This window comes from Lotus japonicus, chromosome 6 (assembly GCF_012489685.1).
Source record: "Lotus japonicus ecotype B-129 chromosome 6, LjGifu_v1.2".
In the NCBI taxonomy this organism is placed as follows: domain Eukaryota; kingdom Viridiplantae; phylum Streptophyta; class Magnoliopsida; order Fabales; family Fabaceae; genus Lotus; species Lotus japonicus.
The window spans coordinates 8,696,555-8,708,498 of record NC_080046.1 but is presented as its reverse complement, the minus strand read 5'-3'; the positions used below and the strand labels follow the sequence as shown (position 1 = coordinate 8,708,498).

Below are 11,944 nucleotides of genomic sequence, written 5' to 3'. Positions count from 1 at the left end.
GAATTGAAGAGAGGAGAAAATATAAAATTTACTTTTTATAGAAAAGACAAAATAATCAAAATTCTTTTTTTTATGCTTTGAAAAATAAAACGAGAGAGTAAAAAAATTAAAATATCAATTTTTTTTTATTTGATTCAAAATAAAATATTAGTGTATGGGCTCGGGAAGTTCATGTCAAAGTGATTGATCTCACCGATGACTATTTTATGGTAGGTTTGTTACTGAAAAAAGACTATCAGTTGACCTTATTTTATGGGCCATGGATGATCGCTAACCACTACCTTATGGTTCAACGGTAGAGACTCGTGTTCAAAGCTGAGAACAGTTAGGTACACAAAGTGGATGTTTGGATTAGGCTTCCTTAATTGCTTATGGGGCTTTATAAACACACATTCCTATGGAGACTTAATTCCCTACTAGACACTCTGATGAAGGTGGATACTCACACTTCCATTCACTCCTTAAAAAAAATTGGCTACAATTTGTGTTGATTGACCTACCTACATGGTTCTTGGTGAAGAATTTAATCTAGAATATGACGGTTTGCATTTCATCTACTTTGCTTGCGAAAGGTATGACCACAAGAGTGAGAATTGTCTTGAGAGTGTGATTTTGGACTAAGAAAAATATACTAATGATGGTTACATCACTAGTTGTTGCTTGAGATGAGTCTATGTTTCAAGATGACCAAATTGCCAAGGGGGGAAGTAATTCTTGAGGATTTGAGCCACGGATGATGACAAAAAAAAATGACTAGGAGGAAATCGTCAAAAACCAATGTGCAAGAAAATCTCCCCCAAGACTCTGGATCTAGGTTCAATGGCTATAATACTGATTTTGAAGTAAATGTGCATGCTTCTACTCCTTAAGTTCATGAGAATTTTGTCAACTATTTAGAGGGGAATGACAAACAAACCCAAGGAAATTTGATGAAGGGCAATAAGCCTTTGAGAAAATCTAATTAGCCAAGAACTATGAGATCATGAAAGACCTCAAAAGGAAATAAACCTCGAACCAAAAATAAGGAAAATATTCCTCATAAGTCTGAATCTAAGAAGGGAGTTCAGCTAGAGAGGGTACCCTTGTAAGGACCAATATGTTGGGAGGAAGTAAATCAGACAATGATGTACTAGAGGAGTCTAAAGCTACCTTAGGGGGGAAGTTCAAAGATGCAAGAGGTGTTATTTACAGAAGTTATACAAACGAAGCTTATGCCCCATATGAGGAAGAGCTCCAACAAATTAAGAGTATCAGTGTAGGCAACCCTCTCTTCGCATAATTGTGGGGAATATTAAAAGGGTATCATTCTAACAAAGAAGTTAAACCTCAGCAACACCAAAGTGGAAGGATTCCAAAGAGGCTTTTGAACTAATCACGATATCTTATCCTCTAGACCACCCAAATATTGAGTTAGTCAGTGAGATATTCAAAATGACTTCCCTCAACTGGATTGTCTCATTTATCCTGATTTGTAGGGAAGCTAATGCAAGTGGAAATGCAGTTGCTAAGTTTGGTCATGGAGTTGAAGATTTTGTTTTTGACTGTGGGAATGTTCCTCACTTTTCTATTCCCCTTCCGAGGAATGATGTAACTAAGATCTCCTCCCTTAGATTGATCTAGTTGTTCTCGACTTTGACCCTATAAACTATAAAAAAATAATATTCATTAAGTTATTTTTGAGACAGACTACTTGGAAATTGTGAAAACCTTGACGGGTAACTGGTTAAAGTTTCATGTGCTAGAAACTGAATTTCTCAAGCTTCACCATGTTTTGTCTTGCGATTGAAATGTTAAACTTCCTCACATATTTAGAAATGCTAATGAGACAGCTGATTATCTTGCTAGTATTTAGATTGTGAAGTATGTAGCAAGTCACAACCATTAATCAAGTTGTTTTATTAACTTTTTTAAAAATGGTTAATCTCTATTAATAATTGTGATGACTTACTTTCTCACCATTTCTCACAAAGATTAACATTTTATGTAATCGTACTTATTTGTCACCTTATGTTCTCACAAAGCTGCCATCTTCTGTTCTGTTCCTCTCTTCTCATACTCTGTTACCTACTTACCTTCTGATCCTCATCCCATGGAAGTTTCCGGCGAACCCATCCGGGTACAATCCCTAGCCCATTCAGGTCTATCCCGGGTCCCACCCGAATACATCCAACCCCCTCAAAACCGACCCGTCCACCACAACCAACCCGATCCCAGCACCAATATTCCCACCATCAACCTCTCCGGGTTCGACCCGAATCACCGCGACTCGACCCGGGAATCCATCCGGCGAGCCTGCCGCGAATGGGGCGCCTTCCACGTCACCAACCACGGCGTTCCGACGACCCTCCTCGACTCCCTTCGGCGCTCGGGCCTCGCCTTCTTCAACGAGTGCCCCATGCCGGAGAAGCTCCACTACGCCTGCGCCGCGGGATCCGCCGCGTCGGAGGGGTACGGCAGCCGGATGTTGGTGAGCGACGAAAACAACGACGGCGCGCAGGTCCTCGATTGGAGAGACTACTTCGACCACCACACTCTTCCCCTTTCTCGCCGGAACCCTAATCGGTGGCCCGAATTCTCCTCCGGTTACAGGGAATTGGTGGCGAGGTACAGTGATGAGATGAAGGCTTTGGCGCAGAAGTTGCTAAGTTTGATCTCGGAGAGTCTTGGGTTGCGACCCTCGTGCATTGAAGATGTTGTTGGGGAGTTCTATCAGAACATCACCATTAGCTATTACCCTCCGTGTCCACAACCGGACCTTACACTTGGTCTCCAATCACATTCTGATTTTGGTGCCATTACCCTTTTGATCCAAGATGATGTGGGTGGTCTTCAAGTTCTCAAGAATGGTGATGGTGGTGGTGACAGTTGGATCACTGTGCAGCCCTTGTCAGATGCTATTCTTGTTCTCTTAGCTGATCAAACTGAGGTAAACAAAAAAACACTCCCTTAATTACAAGCTCTGGAAAATCTGTAGTTTATGGTGATATGCATGATTTTCATGTTACCGGATTGCGACAGCTTAACCGTGGATTATGATGATTTGTGTCTTCTTTATGTTTTCCTGATAAGCAATTCAATGAATTCACACATGAAATTATAGTTGTTAACAGAGTTGTTTTAATTTGGCACCAGATTATTACAAATGGAAGGTACAGGAGCTGTGTGCATAGAGCAATTACTAATCCTGATAGACCACGACTCTCTGTGGCAACATTTCATGACCCAGCTAAGACAGTTAGAATATCCCCTGCTTCGGAACTGATCGATGAGTCATCACCAGCTAAGTACCGGGATGTTGTTTACGGAGACTATGTAACATCATGGTATACCAAAGGTCCTGAAGGAAAAAGAAATATCGATGCACTTGTGCTGGAATCTTAGGTTAGTGTGACTTTCTCCTCGCCTAATAGCTCAACCTTGTTTAATTTTGTCTTTTGAAAGGAAGTTGATTACATTATCATGCAGATATCAACATGCTTTTTATATGGATCTTTGGAATCCAATCAAACTCAAGATAACTTGAATTTGCCAATTTGAAAAATAAATAATTCATTCAAAGCATGTTAGAAATTAGTTGGTGTAAGACGGCAAGTGCTCTCTCTTCGAATCCAGGCTTGACCTAAATCAACCCCAAAAGCTAGTGATGATTGCTCAACCATTTGTAAGGACATATTTGGCCATATCTCTATTTTATGTGGGACCTTATCACTTTCCACCAATTTGATGGTTAAAATTTTAAGAAGGCCATATAGTTATAGACATGTACAATTGAGCATCAAGATAAAAAAAAAATTGGATACAAAAGACATGGAAGGTCATATGAAATCTACCATTGTCATTGACAATTAAGGGTAAATGAAAACCTAAGCTTAAAGATCACCTAAGCAGCTGCACGCGTAATTTATTTTTTTGGTACTTGCAAGTTGCAATTTCATTGTACTGATCTTTTTGGGTTGGATTCATAGGTAAACAATGGCTTGTAGGTACTGCGGAGGGGAGAGGAGGAAGGGATTTTAATGGAGGGGAGAGATTTTAATTCTTATCATGTTTGGTTAAGAAGAGGGGAGGTGAGGGGAAGTAATCCCTTTCTTGTTTGGTTCATGAGGGGAGGGGAGGAATTTTAAAACAAATATTTTAGCTACCCTTACTTTTAAAAGAGTCTTAAAACTAGATATAATTTTAGTAGTCTTATGATGCCCAAAATCCAGCTTCAATGCTGCAGTTGCAATTCTGAAAATGTGTTTCCAATGAGTCTCCCATATCCTAAAAGGTCGGTTAATATTGCTCCTCTATGCATTTCTTGCTAGCACAAATGTGCTTCTCTCCTTCCAATATCCTTTATTTAGCACTTCTCAAAAGGAGAGGAAGTTTAGCTCTCGAAAATGCTCTTGAATTTCATTTTACTCTGTCCCATTTCATCAGCTATTATAGAAAGACTAATTGGGACATTCCTAGCCATATCAAATTCTCTGATTTGAATTTAATGAAGTGAACACACTTATCAGACATGCATTATGCAGAGTTGTAGAGTAATGTTGCTATGTGGTATGAATAAGATGGTTGACACTCTTTTGACTACTCTAACCATGTTGTATGAACAAACTTTGCTGAATTGTTTTACAATGAATTCGATGGACCATTACATCACGAATTGGATGGCTTATACAATTTTGACTAGATTTGTACACTATTTGTTTTTTCTTGCAGTTGAAGACTATCATGCCTATTTAATGAAAAGGTGACTAGCTCTAGCTTCTTTGTGGAGTAAATCTTTCCACATCACACAATTTGTGTGAACAAACAAACTTATTGCAACAAGCTCACGTGGAAAATATTTCATGTTCTATAACTAGTACTAACATCTATGTCCTAAAAGTTGTCGATTTTTTTTTCTAAATAATGCAAAAAAGATTTTTAATTAGCAAAAAGGGGCACAAAAAAAAATATTTAGCAAGATGAGGTACTTTTGGACACGTTGGCGCTGAGGTGGATGGGGTAGTTGGGTTCCGCAAGAAAACTTGCGAATTGCAAGTATTATTTCTGAAAAATTAACTGATTGAGAAATGATGGTTGAATGATGGGTTGCAGGTGATTGAAAAATCATTACGTGATGATGGTTGGAAGCTAGTTGGATTCGCAAGAAAGGTTGCGAGTTGCATGTTTTCTGAAAAGTTGATTGGCAAATGATGGGTGAATGATGGTGGCAGGTTGGCAGGGGACAAGACAAGCAAACCGCAAACAATGTTGCGAATCCCATTATTATGGCATGGGGAATGAGCGCGTGGCAGTCAATGATAGCAGGTTGGAGTCGCAAGTTTTGTTGCGAATCCAGGATACACAAAATGACAAAATAACTGAGATTGACTGGATTCTCAATTTTTTTTGCGAATTCTAAACACTATAAGTACAAAACTTCAATCTCCTGCATCTCATAACTTTCTTCTACGAAAACTACCTTTGCATATTTTCAAAACTTCAATCTCTTGCATTTCCTAACGTTTCTGTAAGGAAAAATACATTTGCAATGGATCAAGTTATTACTTTTGTGTATTACGATGGTAGGGTTGTCCATGGCGACCAAGGTGCCATATTCGAAGGTCGGAGAAGGTCCATGCATCTGAAGCGCAACATTACCTTCGACCGTTTGAAGAAGAAAATCCACGAAAGGTTGAAGCTGCAAAGGAACCAGATGATTTCTAGAGTCAGCTCTAGATTTATGACGACACCGAATCAAAATACACTAAAGGTCTTCTTCTCTTAATCTTATCCAATGATATGGGAGAACTACTAATTATATGTACATAGCAGTAATCACATCATAAGAAGGACTTCAAAGACCAATACATCAAAGCTTTAGCAAATACCTGCAAGTATAACGAATTCAATTAATAATATTTCAGCGAAAACATTTCTAATCTGGTCAATCAATCAAAGCAATCTACAATGAAAAACAATGTCCAAATTCAATCTTTATATGATAGATATAAGATTTATACCATAATGAGAAGGATTAAAAGAAAAATACGCACATATCAATGATCATATCAGAAAAATCTCAATGATATCTATTATTGATTTCATAAGTTGACATCTGGATCTAAAAAATCAAACCACTAAAGGGACAATGAGTTGATATCTATATTTCTGTTGGAAGACTCCTTGTTCATATTATTGTGGAAACAATTTGCATAACAATATTAGCAATGACAAAGGAAGAACATGGAGATTAGTATTAGATCTAGATGCACATATATCCCAAATTCCAGCAAAATTTAATCATTTTGCTGCCATGTGTAGTGAGTGCCCTTTACCCTTTCTAAAGGGTGCTAAATCCAGTTCTCTTGTGACAATCTTACCATTTTTCTTATGTTGAATTGTGGATTGGAAAAACGTCTACAAATAACAGCCAATGAAAGCATGAAATAATTATAGATAAAACAAAACAATCAATAAAAGAAGATGAGATCGAATATTAAGAATTAGGACCCAAAATCCAAAATAATCAACAACTGAAATAGTCAATGTTTCAAAGGATAGTATTTCACAATTTACATTCTACTAAAAAATGAAACATGAAGAAGCAGAGAACTGAGGTCAATTACATCAGCCAGACAAAAGTGACAAATCTAGAGTATTACCAAATTTAAGAGTTCAACCAGAATCCCTCTCACTCGTGACCAATGCCTGAATAAAACTTTGTGCAGCATGAGTTTGCTCTGGTTCCAGAAATTACAATTTTAGTTTCCACTTTCCACAGCTACAGGCTTTGGATCAGTAATCAAAATCTTCACATTGGAGATATGGAGTATTACAACCTAATCAGATCAGAATACACAAAAAAATCAAAACCCAAAAAAATAAAGATGATAACTCTGGAAAACTTCAATGTCAAACTCCCATCGAGCCACTACGCAAAGATTTCCATGTAAATAGTTCCACAGCAAAACCCTGTCAACCGAAATTCGATATCAATTATGAGAATATTGGAATCAAAGAAACACAACTGCTTCCCCCACTCATTATTTTATTATATTTTATTCAATCCATCCTCACTAATCTCTCCCTCCCACTATCTCATTAATGCTTTTTCTTTCTCCCACTACTTCCCTCATTAATTTCGAATATGAATGACTTCACTCACTATCCATTATCAATGTGACTAATCAATGACTTTCTCCTCAACAAACTCTCATCACTACATAACTCAACCCAATATGTTTTATCATTTTTCCTCATTCCAATTAATCTCTTCCATCTATTCCCTTAATCAATAACCCTTTTGAAAATTTAAATTTAAACTTGCTCTTCCCAATCAAGCTGTAATCCAACCGTACACCATCCACTGCTTTGGAAACACGCACCACATTCAATCTTCTTCCAAGCTCCCACACAAGCTTTTAAATCTTCTTCCATCCCAAATCACCACACAAGCTTTTTCTCTAGCATTTTTTGGATTCAATTTCTCTGATTCAATTTCACGCCAACAAGAAAGAGAGTGCATCATAGAAATTGAACCAAAACACCCTAATCCCAAATCACCATGCCATAGAAGCAGAATTTCCCTTCTCCTCTCGAAGATCCACCCACCGCGTCTTCCTCCTCCGGTTCAAATGAAGAACATCAACCTCTGTCTCAAGAAAAACACGTAGAAGAAGAAGGAAAAAAAAAAAAGCTTCGTCTTCTCTGCAACCCGATTCCAAAACCCCTCGCGATTTCAGTTGCGCGTTACTATAATTTTACTCATCATTGTCTGCTTCTTTTTCTTTTTCTTTGTGTTTTGGTTACATATTTCCCCTGTTTGCAGGGATTGTTAGAAATGATTCCCAGGGTTTGTTAGACCAGCTTCCATTTTAAGGTATATTTATCCCAAATTGTGAGCAAGTGATTTTTTCCATGAGCCCATTGGTGATGCATCTCATAAATATGAAATTTCAGTTCTTTTCCAGAAGTTTAAAACATTATATGACCAAGTGTTTTGTTCATCATTTGCAGACCATGGATAACAGTTTTGAGAAATTTCTTTTCAATTGGCTCTAACAATTATGAAGGCATTTTTTTCATGGAATTTGATTAGCAATTTTTGGCAGAAGAACTTAATTTTTTAAGCTTTTCCATATTAACTTGAGTTTATAACATAACGGTTTAATGTTTCTAACATCTCTCATGTTATGCAAATTTCAATTTGTTTGAATTAAATGGTCTGAAAATATATGTATATTTGTTCAAGAGGCAATTTTGGTTTGCAAGTACTCAAAAGCTAGAGAGGTTTCAAAGAAGATTCTACTTATTCTTTTTACCATCTTTAATTTATGTTACCCCTATATTGAACTCATACTGAATAGTAGAACTGTTTACTAATGCTTGCTGCTTAGTTAATATTCTATCTGTCGATTAAACTGGCTTCAAAGGTAGTATTTTTGATGAATACAGGATGTTATCTTTGATGTATACCGGATATTTGAATCCACAACCTCTACTAAGTAAAAATTTCATCAAGGGCTCCTAAATAGGAAGCAAAGTCAAGGGGGAACAATGTAATATCTTAAATTAATTGTATTCAGAGTAAAAATCTTGCATAATTGGCTTCATTCACTTCCTCTTTAATGTACTGTAGAGGGTAAGTTATTAATTCAGTTTGGCTTGCCGGAATAAAAAAAATCACGTCGGCAATGGCATGATATTACCTATGATGGCTATGGGAGATTTATATGACTTTAGTAGAGATTATAGTGTTTGAGTCTAAAAGACTATTTCCCCATATTGGTTAATCTTTGGAACTTGGATTCATGCTTCAATTAGGAAGTGAAAACTGAACTCCATTCAAGGTAGTATCTTTCATGGCTTTTCTTTGTAGCAACCTTTACCTGTCACGGCTCTTATCTGATTGATGTCTACGACACACTTAGCAAGCCTTTGTCAATAGGGATTTATTAAGTATTAATATTTCAATGTGAATATTCAACATTAATGAAGCTTCATTTCAGTAGTGATACACAGGCTTCATCTTTCCCTATTTTCTTTTACTTTTTGGATTTGAAATCTAGCATTTTTTCGTTTTTTGGCTTCAGCCCTTGCAGACATAGTTAGATGGAGAAAGGAAGACGAATAGAGGAATGACAAGAGTTTGCTGCCATGATGAATGCTTTAACATAGAAGCACTTACGTGGCTTGATGAATGAACCAGAGAATGACTTCAAGACTATGGACTTTCATGGCAAATGTTGGAAAGACTTGAAGTATTTGAAATATTAGATTTTGAGTAGTTATTAAATTGCAGGAGGTCGATCTTCCATTGTTGTATTTTGGTTTTCTTTTTTCTTTTTTTTTGACAATGAAAAGCTAGGATCATTTAAACTCAATTATTTCTTTAAGAACCAATGTATAGTTTGGGCTATACATGAACCCTTTTCAATGAAATTAGCCGTGCAGGGTCTTTGCTCCATGTGTTATGCCTCAGCTTCATTAATTTCACAGTGACGAGTTCTAGCTAAGAATCATAAATGCTTATTAACATAGGATACTATATCACGAAGTAATTAACTTTTGTTTCAAAAATGTAATTAACTTTCATCATTTGAGATTCTACTCTGTTGTAGCACATTAAAGCAAATTGAATGGTTAAAGGATACTATAAATTTTCTTTAATTAAATTATTATTTAACAAAAAAAATTTAATTATAAATATATAAACACTATAATCTACTTTCATTTTTTGTTTCAAATTACACGGTAAATATCGTATGGAGATTATAAAATATTTGTTTAAATTATAGGATTTCAAGCTCCTACAAGGAGGAACGATCATGAAAATACTTTCATGTAATAATTAATAGAAAAATTTGTTTTGATAAAATTTATGTACTTTACAATTTGATGTCATGTTAAAAGACTATATATAAAAGTTTAGTCTACTTTCAATTTTTTTAGAATTTTCAAGGTAGTAAACTTCCACGGGAAATAACATTTTACATGAAAATACTTTTAAGTTAAAATAAATAGAAAAATACTTTCATATGAGTTTTTTGCTTTCTTTAAGTACATTATTAAGTTATATTTATTAAGTCCCAGTCCCTCTTCTCTTCTCTCACCCACTATCTCACCCTCTTCGTTTTCTTTCTCCCACTATCTTCCTCATTAAATTCACATCAATCTATTCTTTTGTCTTCTCCCGTTAGAAATTTTGAAATATTTTATGTTTACCATATCCAGACCATTAATGCTTCCTCTATACATAACATTCATTGGGAAACTACACCACCTTGAAGTTTCAATCTTTTCAATAAGCTTTTATCGGATTCAAATTCTAAGTTGAAACTCCTCACGGTGCAAAACCCTCCCTTCTCCGCATCACTTTCCCTTGAACCCTCTCTCACTCTCTAAATTCATCAGTAAAGCGATTTAAAAAAGTTATAAGAGTGAAAACATATTCTATAGATATTAAAATTTTTAAAATGATTATATCTTACTTGGACTGCAAAATTACGTAATAAAAATACAAAGCACGAGAATGAACATTTTACAATTAAATATATTAAGATTTTTATTACTAGAAGAAATCGGCACTTCAAAGTTATTATTTTTTAATAATAACTAATTATCTAAAAATTAAAAACAATTTTATGATAAATTCCAGTAACAGTGTATTATTATTTTTATTGATAGTTTAAAATATATTATTGGCATTAATGCATATATAATATATATTATTTATATTTAAATTACAAGAGTAATGACTCCCACGGGTAGCAACATTTTGAATGAAAATACTTTCACATAAAATTTAATATACAAATAAATTTTAATAAGTTATCACTGGTTTACAATATACTTTTAATGCTAAATTTGTACAACATAATAATACAGTCCACTTTCATTTTCACTACAAATTGGAAGGGTAAAATTCTCCTACGAGGATGAACATTTGAACAATAAAATACTATCATGTTAAATCTTCCTATAAAAAAACTATTATGTTAAACCTAAAAACCAAATTTTCATAATTTTTAAAATTATTTTAGGAGTACATATATATAAAAGTTGTGTAAAATTTTTCAGTTTGGATGATTTTCTTTGTGGTTTTGTTTTGTTGGTTGGTCATTTTTTTCTAAACTTTTCATTCTAGCAGGTAAAAAATCGACAAATATTGATTTTAGTATTTCAATTTTGTTTTGAATCATTGTATTGATACATGCCTAAATAATAACAACAAAATCCATCGTGCACGGGTAATAACATTCTACATGAAAATACTTTAATGTTAAAGCTAAGAGAAAAATTCATTTTGAAATTATTTAAGTGCACTGTTCATAATTTTTTAATAAATTTAGGAGTAGTTATATACCTATGTGTATTGGTATCACTTTATAAGTTCCCAACTTTATAGATCCAAATATATTTATTTTCATCTTTAAGGCAAAAATCATTTATACACCACATGTGCATAATTGAAGATTTTGGCTGATTAATTTAGTTTTTTCCAAAAATTTTATATTGGTTAAATCGTGCATGATCGAGTACAAAACACTATAATTGAGTGTCCGAATTTATTTTTGAATATCTAAATCTTTATTATGATTATTCTTTCATTTTTGGTAACTTAAATTGTTTATAATTAAAATATTTATTGATGTATCAAATATAATAGTAGTAAATTTCGCCGTGCAGCGCACGGGTAAAAATACTAGTAAATCACATTTTTGAATGGCACAAACACCTATTCAGAAGTGTGTTTCAATGATATTTCTCCCTTTTACTTGCTATTCGTCCCACAAACGATTTAGAGAATCGCTAATTATATTCTTTCCATGGTTTCTATTAAATCTTCCATTCAACTTTTCTTGGTGTCTTCATTTCTAGGACTTAGGCCCCGTTTGGAAAAACAGCTTAATTAAGCACTTATGGTCATAAGCGCTTATGACATAAGCGCTTATTCATAAGCTATTTT

The 11,944-nt window shown here is 34.7% G+C and overlaps 1 protein-coding gene across 7 annotated transcripts; it reads left to right on the top strand.

The window, feature by feature from the left end:
• Positions 1–1,962: 1,962 nt before the first annotated feature.
• LOC130722621 (jasmonate-induced oxygenase 4) lies at positions 1,963–9,442 on the top strand. 7 transcript variants are annotated; one of them, XR_009014032.1, is made up of 7 exons: positions 1,963–2,926; positions 3,133–3,381; positions 4,708–4,738; positions 5,089–5,301; positions 5,563–5,746; positions 7,805–7,855; positions 9,069–9,442. XR_009014032.1 is itself a non-coding variant. In XM_057573418.1 (3 exons), exons 1-2 carry the CDS (start codon positions 2,090–2,092, stop codon positions 3,379–3,381), a joined length of 1,086 nt encoding a protein of 361 aa, XP_057429401.1. In that variant the 5' UTR covers positions 1,963–2,089; the 3' UTR covers positions 9,069–9,442. The 7 variants fall into 7 exon arrangements, 4 of the variants coding, with proteins under 4 accessions (XP_057429401.1, XP_057429400.1, XP_057429403.1 ...); XR_009014031.1 differs by lacking the exon at positions 4,708–4,738; XR_009014033.1 differs by lacking the exons at positions 4,708–4,738; positions 5,089–5,301.
• Positions 9,443–11,944: the final 2,502 nt, after the last annotated feature.

Bases quoted from the DNA above. Each gene is read 5' to 3' on its own strand.
- LOC130722621 (XM_057573418.1), top strand. From the start codon at position 2,090: ATGGAAGTTTCCGGCGAACCCATCCGGGTACAATCCCTAGCCCATTCA. The intron at 2,927-3,132 runs GTAAACAAAAAA...ATTTGGCACCAG, and splicing joins TCTTAGCTGATCAAACTGAG to ATTATTACAAATGGAAGGTA.